Raw genomic sequence first — 23,559 nt, forward strand, 5'->3', positions numbered from 1 at the left:
ATGTGAGGCCCGTAATCTGCCTGCACCCTATGTCAAAAAATTTAACACACCAGCAGTGTGAAGAGACCTGAAAGTGGCACATGGCAGCAGAGTGTGGCGATGGAGACAGCAGCAATGGGAGGCCGTACAGGGACCCATGAGAGACTCTAGACTTGGCAGCAGCATGAGGAGGCGGTATATAGGGGCCCATGGCAGATTAGGGGCCTGGCAGCAGCTATGTGAGGCCCGTAATCTGCCTGCACCCTATGTCAAAAAATTTAACACACCAGCAGTGTGAAGAGACCTGAAAGTGGCACATGGCAGCAGAGTGTGGCGATGGAGACAGCAGCAATGGGAGGCCGTACAGGGACCCATGAGAGACTCTAGACTTGGCAGCAGCATGAGGAGGCGGTATATAGGGGCCCATGGCAGATTAGGGGCCTGGCAGCAGCTATGTGAGGCCCGTAATCTGCCTGCACCCTATGTCAAAAAATTTAACACACCAGCAGTGTGAAGAGACCTGAAAGTGGCACATGGCAGCAGAGTGTGGCGATGGAGACAGCAGCAATGGGAGGCCGTACAGGGACCCATGAGAGACTCTGGACTTGGCAGCAGCATGAGGAGGCGGTATATAGGGGCCCATGGCAGATTAGGGGCCTGGCAGCAGCTATGTGAGGCCCGTAATCTGCCTGCACCCTATGTCAAAAAATTTAACACACCAGCAGTGTGAAGAGACCTGAAAGTGGCACATGGCAGCAGAGTGTGGCGATGGAGACAGCAGCAATGGGAGGCCGTACAGGGACCCATGAGAGACTCTAGACTTGGCAGCAGCATGAGGAGGCGGTATATAGGGGCCCATGGCAGATTAGGGGCCTGGCAGCAGCTATGTGAGGCCCGTAATCTGCCTGCACCCTATGTCAAAAAATGTAACACACCAGCAGTGTGTGAGGAGACCTGAAAGTGGCACATGGCAGAGTGTGGCGATGGAGACAGCAGCAATGGGAGGCCGTACAGGGACCCATGAGAGACTCTGGACTTGGCAGCAGCATGAGGAGGCGGTATATAGGGGCCCATGGCAGATTAGGGGCCTGGCAGCAGCTATGTGAGGCCCGTAATCTGCCTGCACCCTATGTCAAAAAATTTAACACACCAGCAGTGTGAAGAGACCTGAAAGTGGCACATGGCAGCAGAGTGTGGCGATGGAGACAGCAGCAATGGGAGGCCGTACAGGGACCCATGAGAGACTCTGGACTTGGCAGCAGCATGAGGAGGCGGTATATAGGGGCCCATGGCAGATTAGGGGCCTGGCAGCAGCTATGTGAGGCCCGTAATCTGCCTGCACCCTATGTCAAAAAATTTAACACACCAGCAGTGTGAAGAGACCTGAAAGTGGCACATGGCAGCAGAGTGTGGCGATGGAGACAGCAGCAATGGGAGGCCGTACAGGGACCCATGAGAGACTCTAGACTTGGCAGCAGCATGAGGAGGCGGTATATAGGGGCCCATGGCAGATTAGGGGCCTGGCAGCAGCTATGTGAGGCCCGTAATCTGCCTGCACCCTATGTCAAAAAATGTAACACACCAGCAGTGTGTGAGGAGACCTGAAAGTGGCACATGGCAGAGTGTGGCGATGGAGACAGCAGCAATGGGAGGCCGTACAGGGACCCATGAGAGACTCTGGACCTGGCAGCAGCATGAGGAAGCGGTATATAGGGGCCTATGGCAGATTAGGGGCCTGGCAGCAGCTATAGGAGGCCCATAATCTGCCAGCACCCTATGTCAAAAAATTCTACACACCAGCAGTGTGTGAGGAGACCTGAAAGTGGCACATGGCAGAGTGTGGCGATGGAGACAGCAGCAATGGGAGGCCGTACAGGGACCCATGAGAGACTCTGGACCTGGCAGCAGCATGAGGAGGCGGTATATAGGGGCCTATGGCAGATTAGGGGCCTGGCAGCAGCTATAGGAGGCCCATAATCTGCCAGCACCCTATGTCAAAAAATTCTACACACCAGCAGTGTGAGGAGACCTGAAAGTGGCACATGGCAGCAGAGTGTGGCGATGGAGACAGCAGCAATGGGAGGCCGTACAGGGACCCATGACAGACTCTAGACTTGGCAGCAGCATGAGGAGGCGGTATATAGGGGCCCATGGCAGATTAGGGGCCTGGCAGCAGCTATAGGAGGCCCATAATCTGCCAGCACCCTATGTCAAAAAATTCTACACACCAGCAGTGTGTGAGGAGACCTGAAAGTGGCACATGGCAGAGTGTGGCGATGGAGACAGCAGCAATGGGAGGCCGTACAGGGACCCATGAGAGACTCTGGACCTGGCAGCAGCATGAGGAGGCGGTATATAGGGGCCTATGGCAGATTAGGGGCCTGGCAGCAGCTATAGGAGGCCCATAATCTGCCAGCACCCTATGTCAAAAAATTCTACACACCAGCAGTGTGAGGAGACCTGAAAGTGGCACATGGCAGCAGAGTGTGGCGATGGAGACAGCAGCAATGGGAGGCCGTACAGGGACCCATGACAGACTCTAGACTTGGCAGCAGCATGAGGAGGCGGTATATAGGGGCCCATGGCAGATTAGGGGCCTGGCAGCAGCTATGTGAGGCCCGTAATCTGCCTGCACCCTATGTCAAAAAATTTAACACACCAGCAGTGTGAAGAGACCTGAAAGTGGCACATGGCAGCAGAGTGTGGCGATGGAGACAGCAGCAATGGGAGGCCGTACAGGGACCCATGAGAGACTCTAGACTTGGCAGCAGCATGAGGAGGCGGTATATAGGGGCCCATGGCAGATTAGGGGCCTGGCAGCAGCTATGTGAGGCCCGTAATCTGCCTGCACCCTATGTCAAAAAATTTAACACACCAGCAGTGTGAAGAGACCTGAAAGTGGCACATGGCAGCAGAGTGTGGCGATGGAGACAGCAGCAATGGGAGGCCGTACAGGGACCCATGAGAGACTCTGGACTTGGCAGCAGCATGAGGAGGCGGTATATAGGGGCCCATGGCAGATTAGGGGCCTGGCAGCAGCTATGTGAGGCCCGTAATCTGCCTGCACCCTATGTCAAAAAATTTAACACACCAGCAGTGTGAAGAGACCTGAAAGTGGCACATGGCAGCAGAGTGTGGCGATGGAGACAGCAGCAATGGGAGGCCGTACAGGGACCCATGAGAGACTCTAGACTTGGCAGCAGCATGAGGAGGCGGTATATAGGGGCCCATGGCAGATTAGGGGCCTGGCAGCAGCTATGTGAGGCCCGTAATCTGCCTGCACCCTATGTCAAAAAATTTAACACACCAGCAGTGTGAAGAGACCTGAAAGTGGCACATGGCAGCAGAGTGTGGCGATGGAGACAGCAGCAATGGGAGGCCGTACAGGGACCCATGAGAGACTCTGGACTTGGCAGCAGCATGAGGAGGCGGTATATAGGGGCCCATGGCAGATTAGGGGCCTGGCAGCAGCTATGTGAGGCCCGTAATCTGCCTGCACCCTATGTCAAAAAATTTAACACACCAGCAGTGTGAAGAGACCTGAAAGTGGCACATGGCAGCAGAGTGTGGCGATGGAGACAGCAGCAATGGGAGGCCGTACAGGGACCCATGAGAGACTCTGGACTTGGCAGCAGCATGAGGAGGCGGTATATAGGGGCCCATGGCAGATTAGGGGCCTGGCAGCAGCTATGTGAGGCCCGTAATCTGCCTGCACCCTATGTCAAAAAATTTAACACACCAGCAGTGTGAAGAGACCTGAAAGTGGCACATGGCAGCAGAGTGTGGCGATGGAGACAGCAGCAATGGGAGGCCGTACAGGGACCCATGAGAGACTCTAGACTTGGCAGCAGCATGAGGAGGCGGTATATAGGGGCCCATGGCAGATTAGGGGCCTGGCAGCAGCTATAGGAGGCACATAATCTGCCAGCACCCTATGTCAAAAAATTCTACACACCAGCAGTGTGAGGAGACCTGAAAGTGGCACATGGCAGAGTGTGGCGATGGAGACAGCAGCAATGGGAGGCCGTACAGGGACCCATGAGAGACTCTGGACCTGGCAGCAGCATGAGGAGGCGGTATATAGGGGCCTATGGCAGATTAGGGGCCTGGCAGCAGCTATAGGAGGCCCATAATCTGCCAGCACCCTATGTCAAAAAATTCTACACACCAGCAGTGTGAGGAGACCTGAAAGTGGCACATGGCAGCAGAGTGTGGCGATGGAGACAGCAGCAATGGGAGGCCGTACAGGGACCCATGAGAGACTCTGGACTTGGCAGCAGCATGAGGAGGCGGTATATAGGGGCCCATGGCAGATTAGGGGCCTGGCAGCAGCTATGTGAGGCCTGTTATCTTGCAGCACCCTATGTCAAAAAATTAAACACACCAGCAGTGTGAAGAGACCTGAAAGTGGCACATGGCAGCAGAGTGTGGCGATGGAGACAGCAGCAATGGGAGGCCGTACAGGGACCCATGAGAGACTCTAGACTTGGCAGCAGCATGAGGAGGCGGTATATAGGGGCCCATGGCAGATTAGGGGCCTGGCAGCAGCTATAGGAGGCACATAATCTGCCAGCACCCTATGTCAAAAAATTCTACACACCAGCAGTGTGATGAGACCTGAAAGTGGCACATGGCAGCAGAGTGTGGCGATGGAGACAGCAGCAATGGGAGGCCGTACAGGGACCCATGAGAGACTCTAGACTTGGCAGCAGCATGAGGAGGCGGTATATAGGGGCCCATGGCAGATTAGGGGCCTGGCAGCAGCTATGTGAGGCCCGTAATCTGCCTGCACCCTATGTCAAAAAATTTAACACACCAGCAGTGTGAAGAGACCTGAAAGTGGCACATGGCAGCAGAGTGTGGCGATGGAGACAGCAGCAATGGGAGGCCGTACAGGGACCCATGAGAGACTCTGGACTTGGCAGCAGCATGAGGAGGCGGTATATAGGGGCCCATGGCAGATTAGGGGCCTGGCAGCAGCTATGTGAGGCCCGTAATCTGCCTGCACCCTATGTCAAAAAATTTAACACACCAGCAGTGTGAAGAGACCTGAAAGTGGCACATGGCAGCAGAGTGTGGCGATGGAGACAGCAGCAATGGGAGGCCGTACAGGGACCCATGAGAGACTCTAGACCTAGCAGCAGCATGAGGAGGCGGTATATAGGGGCCTATGGCAGATTAGGGGCCTGGCAGCAGCTATGTGAGGCCCGTAATCTGCCAGCACCCTATGTCAAAAAATTAAACACACCAGCAGTGTGAGGAGACCTGAAAGTGGCACATGTTTGAGGCATGATTCATGGCGGATTTAGTCAGTTGTGTCAGGAACTGGTGGTTTGAAATCCAGACTAATCCACGCCTGATTCATTTTCACAAACGTGAGTCTCTCCACACTTTGGGTGGACAGTCGTGTCCTCCGCGGAGTTACAATACCTCCTGCCGCACTAAACACGCGCTCCGATGCCACGCTACTGGCCGGGCATGACAGCCTTTCAAGGGCAAATTCAGCTAGTTGGGGCCAAAGGTCAAGTTTCGTTGCCCAGTAGTCAAGGGGATTGTCTACCTCGGTTGGCAGGGTGCTGTCCAAGTAGGCCCAAGCCTGTTGTTTGAGCTCCTGCTCCAGGTCCACCTGATGCTGCTGCTGCGGCTGGTTAGTAGTTTCCTCACTGCGCTGGTGAAGAAAGCTACTCATCATCGACTGCAGACTGAGGCAGCCGCTGCTGGTGGAGCTGCCACTGCTCCTACCACCCCACCCCTCCCCTGCTGCCATGCCAGCGGAACGCGAGCGCACAGGGCCCACAGTGTCTGAGGATGGACGTTGGCGCACAAAGGCAGAGACCAACTGACTACATAGGTGGTTTTTATAGTACGTAATTTTGGCCTCCCTCTCAGCAGGTGTGAAAAAGGCCACCATTTTGGACCGGTAGCGAGGGTCCAACAAGGTGGACAGCCAAAAGTCATCCCTCTGTCTGATGGTTATTATTCGGCTGTCGCTACGCAAGCAACCGAGCATGCTATGGGCCATTTGTGCCAAGGAATGCGAGGGACTCCCTGCCTCCATCTCCACAGCATACTGCCACGGTGCGTCTGGGTCCTCTGTCTCCTCCTCCTCCTCCTCTACCAGATGCTCCTGCTCCTCCACTCCTGTCCGCTGAGTGGAAAAACCACCCATTTCACTCAATAATTCCTGAGCACAAATGTCCTCCTCTACCTCCTCCTCTTCTTCCTGTCCTGCCCCCACAGGGGTCATGTGGCGTTGAGATCTGTGCGCCACGTCTACCGCACCCTGACCAGCCATTGTTAACAGCATTTGTTCCAGGACGTGCAACAGAGGAATGACGTCGTTCATCCCATAGTCCTGCCGACTCACGAATAGCGTGGCCTCCTCAAAGGGCCTGAGCAAGCGGCAGGTGTCACGCATGAGCTGCCAATGGCTGACATCTAAGTTACACAGGGGAGTACCTTTATCCGCTTGTAACATCAGGAAATCGGTGATGGCCTTTCGCTGCTCGTAAAGGCGGTCTAACATGTGTAGGGTTGAATTCCACCTTGTTGCAACGTCGCAGATCAGGCGATGCTGTGGAATTCCGTTCTGCCGCTGCAGCTCAATGAGGGTGTTCTTTGCGGTGTAGGAATGGCTGAAATGCATGCACAGTTTACGTGACATTTTAAGGATGTCTTGCAGTGGGATGGTGGATTTTAGGAACCGCTTGACAACCAGATTGAACACGTGAGCCATGCATGGCGCATGGCACAACCTTCCTTGACGCAGAGCAGACACCATGTTCTTTCCGTTGTCAGTCAACATGGTTCCGATTTTTAGTTTGCGCGGAGACAGCCATCTGTCGATTTCTCTGTTCATTACACTCAGCAGTTCCTCCCCTGTGTGACTACGTTCGCCAAGGCATACCAGGTGCAGCACAGCGTGACACCGTTGCGCCCTGCACATGTGATATGCCGGTCGGGTAATGGGACTTGGCACGGGGGTGGCGGCTGAGGACACGGCGGAAAAAGAGGTGGTAGAGGCGGACATGCTTGCTGGACCAAGGACGTGCAAACGTGGAGGCAAAAGCGTCGTGACCTGTCCAAGTTGCTGGTGCGGCTGTGCCGGCACCACGTTCACCCAGTGGGCCGTAAATGACATGTACTGTCCCTGACCGTAGTTACAGCTCCACACGTCGGCGCTGCCGTGCACTTTGGCAGAGACCGACATGCTCAAAGACTGGCCCACCATCTCTTCTACATGTGAATGCAGGGCTGGCACTGCCTTTTGGGCAAAGAAATGACGGCTTGGCACTCTCCACCGCGGCGCGGCACAAGCCATCATTTCTCGGAAAGGTGCTGAGTCCACCAGTTGGAAAGGGAGGGACTGCAGCACCAGCAACTTGGACAGGAGGACGTTCAGCTTTTGCACCGTCGGGTGCGTGCTCGCAAACTGTTGTCTCTTGGATACGGATTCCAAGAAAGACTGTTGACGGAATCCGAGAAGAGGAGTAGCAGGAGAAGGAGCATCTGAACGAGCGGAAGATGCCAATGAGCGACAACTCCCCTCAGCAGAGGTGTTGGAGCCTTGACTGGCTGATAGAGGGCGATTGACGACGTCGGGTGACGGAGCAAGTAACGGAGCGGGTGATGGAGCGGGGGCTGGGGCAGGCAGAACCGCCGTATGTTTATCACGGTTTTCCCAGGCCACCGAATGGTGACGCTGCATATGCTGACGCAACGCTGTAGTCCCAACATGGGCCCCCTGGCCACGCTTGCATTTCTGGCCACATAGTCGACATACGGCTACGTTTACTTCCTCGGGCGGCTTGAGGAAAAATTGCCACACCACCGAGTAGGAAACTTTGCCCCCGCTACTCTTCACTGGCTGACTGCTACTTCCTCCGTGCGCAACGGCACCACTACTGGCCGTGGTGGTAGGCTGCAGTGGAGCTGGTGCTCTACTCCGTGGACGTTTGGCTCCACTGACACTGATGCGACCCTGCTGCTGTCTCCTGGGCAACCCACCGACTGTTTTGCTCGCTGCCAAGCTGCCACCCTCTTCTCCTGATGATGCGGAAGAAATTGCCTGATGACGACGAGGCTGCCAAGTGCGATCAACCTCCTCATCATCAAGTAGGGTCTCCGCCTCACTACTAGCCCCCTCGGCTGCGTCTGGGTCAGGAGACAGACCTGTCTCTAGACCGGCTACCGAGCCACTCTCCTCGCCAGTACTTGTTCGCTTGGCTGCTGAAAAGGCCGATGTCTCCCCCCGTTCCTGACCGCCCTCTGTTAGCTCTTCCTCACTGTACAGTGGGGCTGAGCCCACAGCATGCGATACTTCGCTTGGTGAGGGAACAGCAAAGGACAGGGGCAGGTAGAGGACACGTGATTTCAGTGGGCTTGGTCCCGGGCCATGCCAACTAACGGTTGTGTCTGACGTACCCACCGACCGTTGGCTGTAGGTGTCAGAGGTGACCTGGGAAGAGGAAGACGACCGAGCCAACCAATCAATGACGGCAGGGTTGTCGGTGGAGACACGACCGCTGGATGACACCGGGAGCACTGGCCTCTGGCTGCGAATACTGCTGCCTCGACCCCTTCCTCTGCTGCCACGTCTGCTCGCTCCTAAAACATTGCCTCCTCTGCCACTCCTCTGCATGTTGTCTGACATACTATTTAATTCAACGATTAGGTGTCCCTGAGTAACAATTCTCTGGCACTCAGTAACAATTCTGTCTGTCCCTGAGTATGAATTCTGTGGCCCTGAGTAACAATTATGTGTCTGTGCGAGTAACAATTCTGTGTCTGTGCGAGTAACAATTCTGTGTCTGTGCAAGTAACAATTTTGTGTCTGTGCGAGTAACAATTCTCTGGCACTCAGTAACAATTCTGTCTGTCCCTGAGTAACAATTCTCTGGCACTCAGTAACAATTCTGTCTGTCCCTGAGTATGAATTCTGTGGCCCTGAGTAACAATTCTGTGTCTGTGCGAGTAACAATTCTGTGTCTGTGCAAGTAACAATTTTGTGTCTGTGCGAGTAACAATTCTCTGGCACTCAGTAACAATTCTGTCTGTCCCTGAGTAACAATTCTCTGGCACTCAGTAACAATTCTGTCTGTCCCTGAGTATGAATTCTGTGGCCCTGAGTAACAATTCTGTGTCTGTGCGAGTAACAATTCTGTGTCTGTGCAAGTAACAATTTTGTGTCTGTGCGAGTAACAATTCTCTGGCACTCAGTAACAATTCTGTCTGTCCCTGAGTAACAATTCTCTGGCACTCAGTAACAATTCTGTCTGTCCCTGAGTAACAATTCTCTGGCACTCAGTAACAATTCTGTCTGTCCCTGAGTATGAATTCTGTGGCCCTGAGTAACAATTCTGTGTCTGTGCGAGTAACAATTCTGTGTCTGTGCAAGTAACAATTTTGTGTCTGTGCGAGTAACAATTCTCTGGCACTCAGTAACAATTCTGTCTGTCCCTGAGTAACAATTCTCTGGCACTCAGTAACAATTCTGTCTGTCCCTGAGTAACAATTCTCTGGCACTCAGTAACAATTCTGTCTATCCCTGAGTATGAATTCTGTGGCCCTGAGTAACAATTCTGTGTCTGTGCGAGTAACAATTCTGTGTCTGTGCAAGTAACAATTTTGTGTCTGTGCGAGTAACAATTCTCTGGCACTCAGTAACAATTCTGTCTGTCCCTGAGTAACAATTCTCTGGCACTCAGTAACAATTCTGTCTGTCCCTGAGTAACAATTCTCTGGCACTCAGTAACAATTCTGTCTGTCCCTGAGTATGAATTCTGTGGCCCTGAGTAACAATTCTGTGTCTGTGCGAGTAACAATTCTGTGTCTGTGCAAGTAACAATTTTGTGTCTGTGCGAGTAACAATTCTCTGGCACTCAGTAACAATTCTGTCTGTCCCTGAGTAACAATTCTCTGGCACTCAGTAACAATTCTGTCTGTCCCTGAGTAACAATTCTCTGGCACTCAGTAACAATTCTGTCTATCCCTGAGTATGAATTCTGTGGCCCTGAGTAACAATTCTGTGTCTGTGCGAGTAACAATTCTGTGTCTGTGCAAGTAACAATTTTGTGTCTGTGCGAGTAACAATTCTCTGGCACTCAGTAACAATTCTGTCTGTCCCTGAGTAACAATTCTCTGGCACTCAGTAACAATTCTGTCTGTCCCTGAGTAACAATTCTCTGGCACTCAGTAACAATTCTGTCTGTCCCTGAGTAACAATTCTCTGGCACTCAGTAACAATTCTGTCTGTCCCTGAGTAACAATTCTCTGGCACTCAGTAACAATTCTGTCTGTCCCTGAGTATGAATTCTGTGGCCCTGAGTAACAATTCTGTGTCTGTGCGAGTAACAATTCTGTGTCTGTGCAAGTAACAATTTTGTGTCTGTGCGAGTAACAAATCTCTGGCACTCAGTAACAATTCTGTCTGTCCCTGAGTAACAATTCTCTGGCACTCAGTAACAATTCTGTCTGTCCCTGAGTAACAATTCTCTGGCACTCAGTAACAATTCTGTCTGTCCCTGAGTATGAATTCTGTGGCCCTGAGTAACAATTCTGTGTCTGTGCGAGTAACAATTCTGTGTCTGTGCAAGTAACAATTTTGTGTCTGTGCGAGTAACAATTCTCTGGCACTCAGTAACAATTCTGTCTGTCCCTGAGTAACAATTCTCTGGCACTCAGTAACAATTCTGTCTGTCCCTGAGTAACAATTCTCTGGCACTCAGTAACAATTCTGTCTATCCCTGAGTATGAATTCTGTGGCCCTGAGTAACAATTCTGTGTCTGTGCGAGTAACAATTCTGTGTCTGTGCAAGTAACAATTTTGTGTCTGTGCGAGTAACAATTCTCTGGCACTCAGTAACAATTCTGTATGTCCCTGAGTAACAATTCTCTGGCACTCAGTAACAATTCTGTCTGTCCCTGAGTAACAATTCTCTGGCACTCAGTAACAATTCTGTCTGTCCCTGAGTAACAATTCTCTGGCACTCAGTAACAATTCTGTCTGTCCCTGAGTAACAATTCTCTGGCACTCAGTAACAATTCTGTCTGTCCCTGAGTATGAATTCTGTGGCCCTGAGTAACAATTCTGTGTCTGTGCGAGTAACAATTCTGTGTCTGTGCAAGTAACAATTTTGTGTCTGTGCGAGTAACAATTCTCTGGCACTCAGTAACAATTCTGTCTGTCCCTGAGTAACAATTCTCTGGCACTCAGTAACAATTCTGTCTGTCCCTGAGTAACAATTCTGTCTGTCCCTGAGAATGAATTCTGTGGCCCTAAGAATTCTCTGGCACTCAGTAACAATTCTGTCTGTCCCTGAGTAACAATTCTCTGGCACTCAGTAACAATTCTGTCTGTCCCTGAGTAAAAATTCTGTGGCCCTAATAACGTTTCTGTGGCCCTAAGTAACAATTCTCTGGCACTGAGTAACAATTCTGTCTGTCCCTGAGTATGAATTCTGTGGCCCTAACTAGCGTTTCTTTGTCCCTAAATAACGATTCTGTGGCCCTCATTAACAAGTCTGTGTCCCTGAGTAATGGTTCTCTGTCCCTAAGTAACTTCTCTCTGTCCCCAATTCTCGTTTCTGTGGCCCTAACTCTGTCCCTGTCCCTAGTACAGAGCGGTCTGCCTCTGTTCAATGACTGCAGGCAAATGAAGATTTCCAAAATGGCCGCTATATATACCTCGACCATTACACAGTGCTGGCTGGCTGGCTGCTGATTGGCTGATGCGATCACATGTCGTTGAGGAATGCATTATGGGGCAGCGCGCCTTGTCTGCGCGCCTTCCCCGACATCCCCGCTCCGTCGCCGCACATGTCAGCCGCCATTTTCGGAAAAATTTCGATTCGCGCGTCCGAATTAGGCTGTTTTTCGGATTCGGCACGAATCGAAATTTTTCCGATATTCGACTCGAATTCCACTTCGGATACTTCGATTCGCTCATCTCTAGTTGTATTGTTAGTGTTAATAAATTACATTGTTTATCACATATCTGAAGTCTGCGTTTCCCTGCGTCAGTCACACATCTCTGGTCACACCTGGGAGCCCTGACATTACACCAAGGCCAATCCTGACCAGAAGTGGCTGCACAGGGAAGCCATCTTGGCTTGTTGATGGGAAGGATGGATCTGGATGAGGTTGAGTATTTATCTCTGCTAGTGCTTGATGACAGAGAGTATGCTTATCAGACTCTGAAGGAGTATCCCCGGGATGAACTGCTAGAATGTATACGGCTCGCTCATGTTCTAGTAGATCAGGGCACAGATTTCTCTATGGTGCAGCCATTGATTCAGGTTTGTGTTGAGTTGGTTTCATCTGGTTCCCCCGAATGCAGGGATGAATTTTTGCCACCATTTAGTGCAGACCAGGTAGAGTCCCTGGTATGGTTATTAGAGGATGATGTGGGTTACTTTCTGGAGCGTTATTCCACATGTTCACCACAGACACTAAGAGATTGTATAAACGCAGTGCAGTCATTGACCAGACAGGCTTTGTGTAAGCTCAGCTTTGTTCAACCCCTACTGCAGACATGGACAGACTTGTTGCACCCAGCCTCAGTCAGCTTACAAAGACCCAGTCCTGCTTCTAACTCTACTCCTGTATTCCCACCAGCTCCTCCAGTTACAGCCCAGTATACTTGGCTATCTACCGCATGTCAGTACCCTGTTCCCACTCGCTGCACCTATCCTGCCTTTAACCCTGTAAAAAAGCCCTCTGTAGCAACTGCTCCCCCTTCTGTTCCATCCTCCAGTTCTTCTCTGTCTCCAGCTGCTCCATTCGTTTGCAGACCTGCGTTTACTTGCAGTGCTCCAGTAGTTAAAACCAAAAAAAAAACGAAAATTCTTTCCAACCAATACCATCCTGCCAGTATCCAAACCGGTGAACCTGCCTTCCGTGACTCGGCCTGAAGCCTCTACTCGGCCTGAAGCCTCTACTCGGCCGGATGCCTCTACTCGGCCGGATGCCTCTACTCGGCCGGATGCCTCTACTCGGCCGGATGCCTCTACTCGGCCTGAAGCCTCTACTCGGCCTGATGCCTCTAGTCGGCCTGATGCCTCTCTTCAGCCGGATGCCTCTACTCGGCCTGAAGCCTCTACTCGGCCTGAAGCCTCTACTCGGCCTGAAGCCTCTACTCGGCCTGAAGCCTCTACTCAGCCGGACGCCGGCATTCAGCCTGATGCCTCTACCCAGCATGATGAACTGATCCAGCCTGACGATCCTATTAGGCCAGTTGACTCGATGCCCGCTGTTGATCCAGATGATCCGGTACCTGATCCGGTGCCCGCTGTCGTGCCAATTGACTCAGAGCCCGCTGTCGTACCTGGTGACTCGGTGCCCACTGCCTTGCCAGATGACGCGGTGCCCGCTGGCGAGCCAAATGACCTGATGCCTGGTGACCCAGTGCCCGCTGTCATACCTGGTGACCTGATGCCCGCTGTCGAGCCAGACGATCCAATGCCTGGTGACCCGGTGCCCGCTGTCAAGCCAGACAATCCGGTACCCGATGACCCGGTGCCCACTGTCGTGCCTGTTGACTCGGAGCCCACTGCCTTGCCAGATGACGCGGTGCCCGCTGTCGAGCCAAATGACCTGATGCCTGGTGACCCGATGCCCGCTGTCCAGTCAGACGATCCAATGTCTGACCCAGTGCCCGCGGTCATACCAGTTGACTCGGAGCCCACTGCCTTGCCAGATGACGCGGTGCCCGCTGTCGAGCCAAATGACCTAATGCCTGGTGAGCCAGTGCCGCTGTCATAACTGGTGACCCGATGCCCGCTGTCGAGCCAGACAATCCGGTACCTGATGACCCGGTGCCCACTGTCGTGCCTGTTGACTCGGAGCCCACTGCCTTGCCAGATGACGCAGTGCCCGCTGTCGAGCCAAATGACCTGATGCCTGGTGACCCGATGCCCGCTGTCCGGCCAGACGATTCAATGTCTGCCCCAGTGCTCGCGGTCATGCCAGTTGACTCAGAGCCCACTGCCTTGCCAGATGACGCGGTGCTCGCTGTCGAGCCAAATGACTTGATGCCTGGTGACCCGTTGCCCGCTGTCCAGTCAGACGATCCAATGTCTGACCCAGTGCCCGCGGTCATACCAGTTGACTCGGAGCCCACTGCCTTGCCAGATGACGCGGTGCCCGCGGTCGAGCCAAATGACCTGATGCCTGGTGACCCGATGCCCGCTGTCCAGCCAGACGATCCAATGTCTGACCCAGTGCCAGCGGTCATGCCAGTTGACTCGGAGCCCACTGTCGTGCCTGGTGACTCGGCGCCCGCTGCTCCGCCTGAGGGCCCGAGACCTGTCGCTCCACCTGGGGGTCCGGCGCCCGCCGCTCCGCCTGAGGGCCCGAGACCTGTCGCTCCATCTGGGGGTCCGGCGCCCGCCACTCCGCCTGGGGGCCCGAGACCTGTCGCTCCGCCTGAGGGCCCGAGACCTGTCGCTCCGCCTGGGGGTCCGGCGCCCGCCGCTCCGCCTGAAGGCCCGAGACCTGTCGCTCCACCTGGGGGTCCGGCGCCCGCCGCTCCGCCTGAGGGCCCGAGACCTGTCGCTCCGCCTGGGGGCCCGGCGCACGCCGCTCCTCCTGAGGGCCCGAGACCTGTCGCTCCGCCTGGGGGCCCGATGCCTGTCGCCCCGCCTGGGGGCCCGATGCCTGTCGCCCCGCCTGGGGGCCCGGTGCCTGTCGCCCCGCCCGGGGGCCCGGTGCCTGTCGCCCCGCCCGGGGGCCCGGTGCCTGTCGCCCCGGCCGGGGGCCCGGTGCCTGTCGCCCCGGCCGGGGGCCCGGTGCCTGTCGCCCCGCCCGGGGGCCCGGTGCCTGCTGCTCCGCCCGGGGGCCCGGTGCCTGCTGCTCCGCCCGGGGGCCCGGTGCCTGCTGCTCCGCCTGGTGGCCCACTGCCTGCTGCTTCGCCTGGTAATCCGATGTGCCTCTGCCTGGAGTCCTGTCCGATGTGCCTCTGCCCGGAGTCCTGCCCGATGTGCCTCTGCCCGGAGTCCTGCCCGATGTGCCTCTGCCCGGAGTCCTGCCCGATGTGCCTCTGCCCGATGTGCCTCTGCCCGATGTGCCTCTGCCCGGAGTCCTGCCCGATGTGCCTCTGCCCGGAGTCCTGCCCGATGTGCCTCTGCCCGGAGTCCTGCCCGATGTGCCTCTGCCCGGAGTCCTGCCCGATGTGCCTCTGCCCGGAGTCCTGCCCGATGTGCCTCTGCCCGGAGTCCTGCCCGATGTGCCTCTGCCCGGAGTCCTGCCCGATGTGCCTCTGCCCGGAGTCCAGCCCGATGTGCCTCTGCCCGGTGTGCCTCTGCCCGGTGTGCCTCTGCCTAGAGTCCAGCCCGGTGTGCCGCTGCCCGGAGTCCTGCCCGGTGTGCCAGTCTTTGATATCCCGCCAGTTACCAGACCCGGGCGGTGGAACATTTTACCCAGCTAGGACTGTTTGGAGCGTCCTGAGGCCGCTCCTTGAGGGGGGGGGTACTGTCAGGAATGGACTGGCCAGCAATGGTGGGACTCACCTGCCTTTTGATCTGCAGTACCAGGGCTGGCCAGCGGGTGCTCCCAGCAATCAGAGACTCAACCTTTCAGCCAGCTAACACCTGGAACTGATGATACTGGTGTATTTAAGGGATGGCCAGACTTGCAGACTCTGCCTTGGTGTTGTGTTTGTCCTGGGCCCTGTATCTGTCCTGCATCCTGTATCCTGTTCCTGCTCTCTGTTCCTGTCTGATTCTCTGCTGACCCTGTTCTGATCCCTGGCTTGTGACCCTGACCATCCCTCTGCCTGACCCTCTGTACCACGCTGCTTGCTACCTGTTCTGATCCCTGGCTTGTGACCCTGACCATCCCTCTGCCTGACCCTCTGTACTACGCTGCTTGCTACCTGCTGAACCTGGCCTGTGACCCCGACCATTCTCCGCTTGCTCCCCCTGTACCTACCTGCCCTATTGATATTGACCCGGCCTGCCTGATGACGCTTGCTTGTTTGTACTGTTATCTGTGGGTGGTTGGTTTGGTTTGTTTGCACTGTATTATGTTTTAGTATTGCACTGTGTTTATGGTTGTATTGTTAGTGTTAATAAATTACATTGTTTCACATATCTGAAGTCTGCGTTTCCCTGCGTCAGTCACACATCTCTGGTCACACCTGGGAGCCCTGACACCGGTACTCCACTGGACAGGAAATGGCTAAATCTGTTTGAATTTACCTGTGGACTTCAGGAGGATCCCTCTGAATTTTTGAGCTGGCTTCAACAACTTCTTTTGCAACTTTTCCACTGATTTGGAAGAAAAAAAATAATACACCAAATTAATTTTCAATATACATACTGTATATCTATTATAATAACTCACAGTATTTGATCCTTACCAAGACCTGCCTTGGTATGCCTTAGTATAAATTAGGCCGAGCAGTGAATGTAATCAGACAATGACCACTGTCCATGTGGAACTGTCCTAAACACAACAACAAATTCACACTCAGATTCTGATCACTGTAGGAAGCCAATGGTTATGAAATACTCTTTAGCTGCAAAACAGGCAACAGCAGGGGAGAGTACTTGCTGGGTTGCCTACAATAGTGGACAACCCCTTTAAGTCCCAACTTTAGGAAACTTAAAAATCATCCCTTCCAGTGGAACTGCTCCTGCACTGCAAGATTACCTGCTCGTTTAATCTAGGGGAGAGTTTCTGAATGTGAACCTACCTGATCCTCTGCTCCTTCAGCAGATCGTGCTCCCTCATGCTCTGGCAGTGGACTGTCCCTCTGTGTCATGCATTGGTCTTGATGGCATCAGGACCTTAGACCAGGAGTCTCCAAACTGCGGCCCAAGGACCGTATGTGGCCCTTTGCTACCCTTTATCCAGCCCTTGGGGCACTATTCCTCCTACTGAGACCAACAATGGGGCAGTACTTCTTCCATTGAAACCAATGATGGGGCACTATTCTTCCCACTAATACTAACAATGGAGCACTACTCCTCCTACTGACCATGTTTATTCTCACTGATGCTGGGACCAGGACATTTTCTATCCTTGCTGGCCCTAATCCAGCCCTCCTAAGTCTGAAGGACAGTATACTGGCTCTTTGTTTGAAAAGTTTGGAGACCTCTGCCTAGAGGAGAATCGGAAATGTAAATATTCTTTTATATGTCCCCTAGACCTAAATGAACAACTAACTCCCACACTGCAGTGCAGCCCCATCGCAAAGAATAATTTTTAAAGTGGAACGTAACTCTCTACATCAACACTGACTATTTGTAATCCTTATACTGCTAGCAATAGTAAATAGATAGGAAAGCATATTATATTTACTTGTTTAAAACAGTTTTTTTTCTATCAATTACTTCCCGGTGTCCAGGCCTAGGCAAATGATGTAATTCATCCCAGGATTCTTCAGGAGGGGAGGATGGGGTTTTCTCAGCTAAGCACACCCTCCTGCCTGCATGCCTGAGCTAAGAGCAGATGGATTCCAATCAGTAAATGCTACATGAATCATCTGCCCTTACTCAAGAGGAACATTGCTGGAAATGCTAGGGGGTGTTTTTGATTTGTAATTTCTCAGCAAAATAAAGCATGGAGACCTGTATAGATTGGTGAGCTTGCTTTGGATATTAAAAATTAATTAAATAGCATTTTTGGTTTGTGGTGCTCAGATACAGTGTAGTTTGGCTTTAAGTTTCCTGCAGATGAGCTTTAACTATGTAAGTGACAATACATGAAGTGAGTTATACCTATTAAAGTTTTAGATGTTCTGTTATGCTGGCTATAGATGGATCAAAGCTTGTCCGGTTCAGCAGGGACCGGAAAAATTTTGATCCATCTATGGCTGTATTCTGTCAAACAAAATGTTAGAAAGTTTTCATTTAATCAGTGGCTGCAGTGCTGATTAGTGTATTCTGACAGTGGAGGAGCCCTTGCAGTCAGAATACAATAGCATAGGGAGGGGGATTCCTCAATCCACCTTGCTTGTGTGGATGGGAAAATCAATTTGTTTTTGTCTTTTTGACCCAACTATAGGCAGCCTTGGTGTTGTTTGAATTAGATAACCTTACCTCATGAACATCAACCCTAAAAGTCCCAATAGGGACTGGAGAATATATTTCTCATCCATGTCCACATGACACAACAATCTCACTGCATGGATGCCTACTTTCCAGTGAACACATTTTTCTATGGAAAAAATGAATGACCCCTTAATAACTTCAGGAATATTCATCATCTGCAAGCAAACCTCCGCTAGCAATAACAATGAACATTACAGTCACATTAACACAGTCAATGCTCACAATAGGGGGCATATATGGGTAAATAATTGAAATACATACAGTTAGGTCCATATATATTTGGACACAGGCACAATTTTAGTTTTTTTCAGGTATTCACCAAAGCATATTAAAGCTATAGTTATATAATGGACATGAGCTGAATGTGCACACTCTCAGGTTTAATTTGAGGGTATGTACATCCAAAGGGTTTAGGAGCTCTTAAGAGTAGCCATCCCCCCTTTCTCAAGGGACCAAAATTAATTGGACAGTTGAATATAATCATAAATAAAATGTTCATTTTTAATATCTTGTTGAGAATCGTTTACTGGCAATGACTGCCTGAAGTCTGGAACCCATGGACATTACCAAAGACTTGGTTTCCTCTTTTCTGATGCTTTGCCAGGCTCTAACTGCAGCTGTCTTCATTTGTTCTGTGTTTGTGGGTCTTTCTGCCTTTAGTTTTGCCTTCAGCAAGTGAAATGCATGCTCAATTGGGTTGAGATCAGGTGATCGAATCAGCCATTGCAGAATATTCCATTACTTTTCCTTCAAAAGTTCCTGGGTTGCTTTTGCAGTGTGTTTTGGATCATTGTCCATCTGTACTGTGAAGCGCCGTCCAATCAACTTTGCTGCATTTGGCTGAATCTGGGCTGACAGTATATCTCTAAACACTGCAGAATTCGATCCGGCTGCTTCTGTCACGTCATCAATAAAGACCAATGACTCAGTGTCACTGGAAGCCATGCATGCCCATGTATCACACTGCCTCCACGTTTTACAGATGACGTTGTGTGCTTTGGATCATGAGCTGTTCCAAGCCTCCTCCACACTTTTTTCTTCCTGTCATTCTGGTACAGATTAACCTTAATTTCATCCGTCCAAAGAATGCTTTTCCAGAACTGATCTGGCTTTTTTAAATGTTTTTTGGCAAAGTCTAATCAGGTTTTTCTATTCTTCAGGCTTATGAATGGTTTCCACCTTGTGGTGAACCCTCTGTATTTGCTCTCGTGAAGTCTTCTCTTGATTGTAGACTTTGAAAATGATACACCCACCTCCTGGAGAGTGTCCTTTACTTGTCTGGTTGTTGTGAATGGGATTTTTATTACTATAGATCCTGTGATCATCCACCACTGTTGTCTTCCGTGGACGTCCATGCCTTTTTACGTTGCTGAGCTCACCAGTGCATTCTTCTTTCCTAAGAATGTACGAAACTGTTGATTAGGCCACTCCTAATGTTGCTGCTATCTCTCTGATGGATTTGTTTCATTTTTGAAGCCTTACAATTGCCTGTTTCACTTGCATGGACAGCTCCTTTGAACGCATGATATATGTTCACAGCAATAGATTCCAAGTGCAAATACCACACTTAGAATCAACTCCAGACCTTTTACCTGCTTAATTGATAAAGAAATAACGAAGGAGTAGCCCACACCTGGCCATGAAACAGCTTTTGATTCAATTGTCCGATTACTTTTGGTCCCCTGAAAAAGGGGGGATGGCTACTCTTAAGAGCTGTAATTTCTAAACCCGTCCTCCAATTTGGATGTACATACCCTCAAAATAAACCTGAGAGTGTGCACTTTCAGCCCACATCCATTATAGAACTATAGCTTGAATAGGTTTTGGTCAATACCTGAAAAATCTAAAATTGTGCCTGTGTCCAAATATATATAGACCTAACTGTATATGTGAATAAGTTTACTTTTCAAAACTATGTAAATATTTTCACCTTTGCCACACTGCATAAGCATTTCCTGTTTCATCTTCATCACACTGCTGATTTATTGTCCATTGAGCAGACAGAAGACATGGAAAGTTGCAAAGCAGAAACTGGAAATGGTGGTGTAGCTTGGCAGGTTGTGTGATTCAGATGAGTAGAAGAAAACAATCTGCTGCCATCTCGTGGCCAGATTGTAATTTGCACTCTTGCCAAGCAACTTCTCTGATGTGTAATGATCAAGGTGATGGATGTGGCAGTAAAGCTGCCTCCGATAGTAAAAATGTGCCATAAATGATGTTTGATAATTTAATAAAGTAACAAAGTATGATAGAGTATACTATGAATATCCTTCATTGGCTTTAATAGAGGAAAATTGGAAATGGATGGAGGTATGCAATAAGTAAAAGCATGACAAAAAAAGCCAGTGAGACCCGGTGTAAATTTTTATATAAATGTTGCTTGAGATTAATTACAAGGAAATTGAAAATGGAAGAGCGGGTTATTTATATATTCACAAAAAAAACTTACCAGTATCGATATCGACTCCCTTTAAAAAATATATTGCTGCTTGTCATTGTCTTTACTTGGCTGGATTTTGCATACCTAATGATTGAAGAGGAGGATAAACAATGAAGAATACCTACTGGATATGAGTTGTATTAACACATTCGACCCTTTAACTTAGATCAACCGAAAATATCTGGATGGCATTCTTCTTCTTTTAACATTACTTAAAGCTGAGCTCAAGGCAAAACAAATTTCCTAACCTGCAGTGGGGCTGCCTCCGGGTTAAGTGCTAGTGAAAAAAGCTATTTTGTTTAACCCCCCTTCATGATCAGGCCATTTTTTTGTGATACTTTAACTGACAATTGCACAGTCATGCAATACTATACCCAAATAAAGTTTGTGTAATGTTTTCCCTCAAATAGAGCTTTATTTTGGTGCTATTTGATAACCTCTGCGGTTTTTATTTTTTGCTCTATAAAAAAAAAGACAATTTTGAAGAAAAAAAACCCACAATATTTTTTACTTTCTGTTATAAAACATATCCAATAAAGAAAAATCTAATTTCTTCATAAATTTAGGCCAATATGTATTCTGCTAAATATTTTTGGTTAAAAAAAAACCCAATAAGCGTAGTGATTGGTTTGTGCAAAAGTTATAGCATCCACAAACTATGGTATAAATACTGAAATTTGTATTTATTTATTTTGTTTTATATTAGTAATGGCAGTAATCAGCAACTTACAGCAGGACTGCCATATTGCGGCGCACAATCGCACATTAACTGGCATTTATGACACTTTGTGGGAACCAGTGAAACTAATACAGTGATCAATGCTAAAAATATGCACTGGCACTGTACTAATGACACTGTCTAGGAAGGGGTTAAACATCTAGGGCAATCAAAGGGTTAACTGTGTGCCTAGCTAGTGTTTTAATGTAAACTGTGTTCTGCTTTCACTAAGGGAATTGATGGATCTTATTCCCTACTTTGTAGGGAGACAAGATGCGAGGGATTTTGTTTTCCCTGAAACTAGGCTTTAAGAAGAGTTAGTACTTTGTCGCTGGAAACTGAACAAACTAGCAATAAACATTATACATCTCAACATTATTATTACAATTTATGTCTTAAAGTTATAGTAGAAAATACAGGGGGTGGTTTTAAATTCCCACACAAGTGGAAAGATGTAGAGCAGAGGTGTCAAATCTGTGGCCCCCAGGAAGCATGCAACCGAGACATGTCTGGAGGGACGCCATGCAAATACAGGAGCCATGGCAGCCAGCAGGGATAAGCTAGGCATAAGAACGTATGGAAGGACACCGGGCATGTCGTGCAAGCATAGCAGCAGCTGGCACCAAGAATCCAGGCACCTACACGGCTGTAGGAATGCTGGGGCTGCCATTTTTGTAATATCACTGGCGGCAATTATTATTATTATTATACAGTATTTATAAAGCGCCAATAGTTCACTCAGCGCTGTACATTACAATGGGGGACAATGAATGCAGGTACTCCCAGATAGCTCAAGGCAAGTAAATGCCACAATGCTGTATATAGGGGGTGCTGGGGGGAGCTGTACCCCCCCCCCAGGTTTCAATTTCACCCCATGGCTTCTATGTCGCAAAAGAAAACAGAACCCAAAAAAAAAAGTTGCCAATGATTAGATTGTTCAAGAAAAATTGGACAGATAACTACTTTTATGTCCTGACAAATGCACTCTGCCTAATTTGTAGGGAATTTGTGGCAGTTTTCAAACACTACAATTTGAAAGGGCATTATGTGCAAAAAAATGGCAACAAATTATTAAATTAGGCATATCAAGGAATATGTCATAGGGACAAAACAGCAATAGGTACATTATCTACAGTATATCAGTGATCGTTAACTTGTGATCTGCCAAACCTTTTCTGGTCATCAGCTCTCCTTATTGTTAGAGTATTTAATGTTGCCCAAGACAAATTCTTGTCTTCCAATTTGGCCCAGGAAGGTCAAAATATTGGACACCCCTGATGTAGAGCATAGCAACCCAATAGAGTTCTTCCTTCATTTTTTCAAGATCTAAATTCTAAGATGAAAGCTAAACATGTAATTTGGGCAACATCCTTCGTTCTCCTTTGCTCCAGACATCCCCAGTACTTGTTAATTCAGTAATGATTGGTATTATTTTTACATAAAACATGTAAACATGAGCAGACATATACTATGTTACAAAAGAAAATGATCAATGTCTCTCTTATGATACGTAGATTTCTGGATGCACAATTCCAGTTATATAATTTTCCAGAATATGCTGTACTCACTTGTAAAAGGCCTGATTTTCGACACCACATTTCCAGAGATGTTTGCAGGCGGCTGGTGTTGAGGTATGGTAGGTTAAAACAGTTTTCTTCTGAAGATCATAGGAAAAAAGATCAATCTGCAGTTAAGATATGAGACTTGTAGATTTTACACAGTTCTAATATCTAATCAACAATTCTGTTTAGTGCACAAGTGTAAATTCTGATGTGCATACTAAGAAAATTCAGGATTCTTTAATAAAATACAACTGCCATGAATAAAGACAATTTTGAGGTATTGATAATAAAATTAGGATCTTCTTTTTCTTATGCCTGGCAGTTCACACACTGGCTTGCTCCTGCAATATTCATTCATCAGGAGGTAATATACAGGCAGCATGTTTGTACAGGTGTATAATTACAAGAGCTGAACAAACAGACCTGCTGCCACAGCAAGGCCCTGTGCTTGTACAGTTGTAATGAATTCCTCTGTGATGTCCTAATGAATTGTAACAATATTTTATTTCTTTTCAAGCCTTTAAAAACATTGCTGGTTTATACAAAATGAAAAATGGAGATGTCTGTAGCAGTCAATCAGATTACAGCTGTCACTTTTTATGTGTGGACCAGAGAATGAAGGCCAGCACTGGTTACGATTGGCAACACTTGCCCCTTTAATTCCACCATACAGTAAATCAGCCTTAATATGTTCTTGTTTATTATTAAATATCAGCTTTGTCAAATTATTAATAATATACTTGTATCATTATTTCCCTAGTAGCATATCTTTCCACTCTATAGCCTAATGTATAGGGTCATTATTTG

The 23,559-nt window shown here is 49.5% G+C and overlaps 1 protein-coding gene across 2 annotated transcripts in view; it reads right to left on the reverse strand.

Annotated features, from left to right (window-relative positions):
• The window catches only part of FRMD3 (FERM domain containing 3), a 347,328-nt gene that overhangs the window by 44,242 nt on the left and 279,527 nt on the right, over positions 1-23,559 (reverse strand). For both annotated transcript variants that reach the window (XM_089679010.1, XM_089679011.1), the window contains exons 10-12: positions 22,759-22,847; positions 20,482-20,556; positions 16,176-16,244 (exon numbers count right to left, since the gene is read on the reverse strand). In XM_089679010.1, coding sequence (XP_089535136.1) covers positions 16,176-16,244; positions 20,482-20,556; positions 22,759-22,847 — 233 coding nt within the window. The remainder of the gene's footprint in view (positions 1-16,175; positions 16,245-20,481; positions 20,557-22,758; positions 22,848-23,559) is intronic.

This window comes from Staurois parvus, unplaced genomic scaffold, assembly GCF_062004578.1.
Source record: "Staurois parvus isolate SC_StPar_1 unplaced genomic scaffold, SC_StPar_1.0 ptg000215l, whole genome shotgun sequence".
In the NCBI taxonomy this organism is placed as follows: Eukaryota; Metazoa; Chordata; class Amphibia; order Anura; family Ranidae; genus Staurois; species Staurois parvus.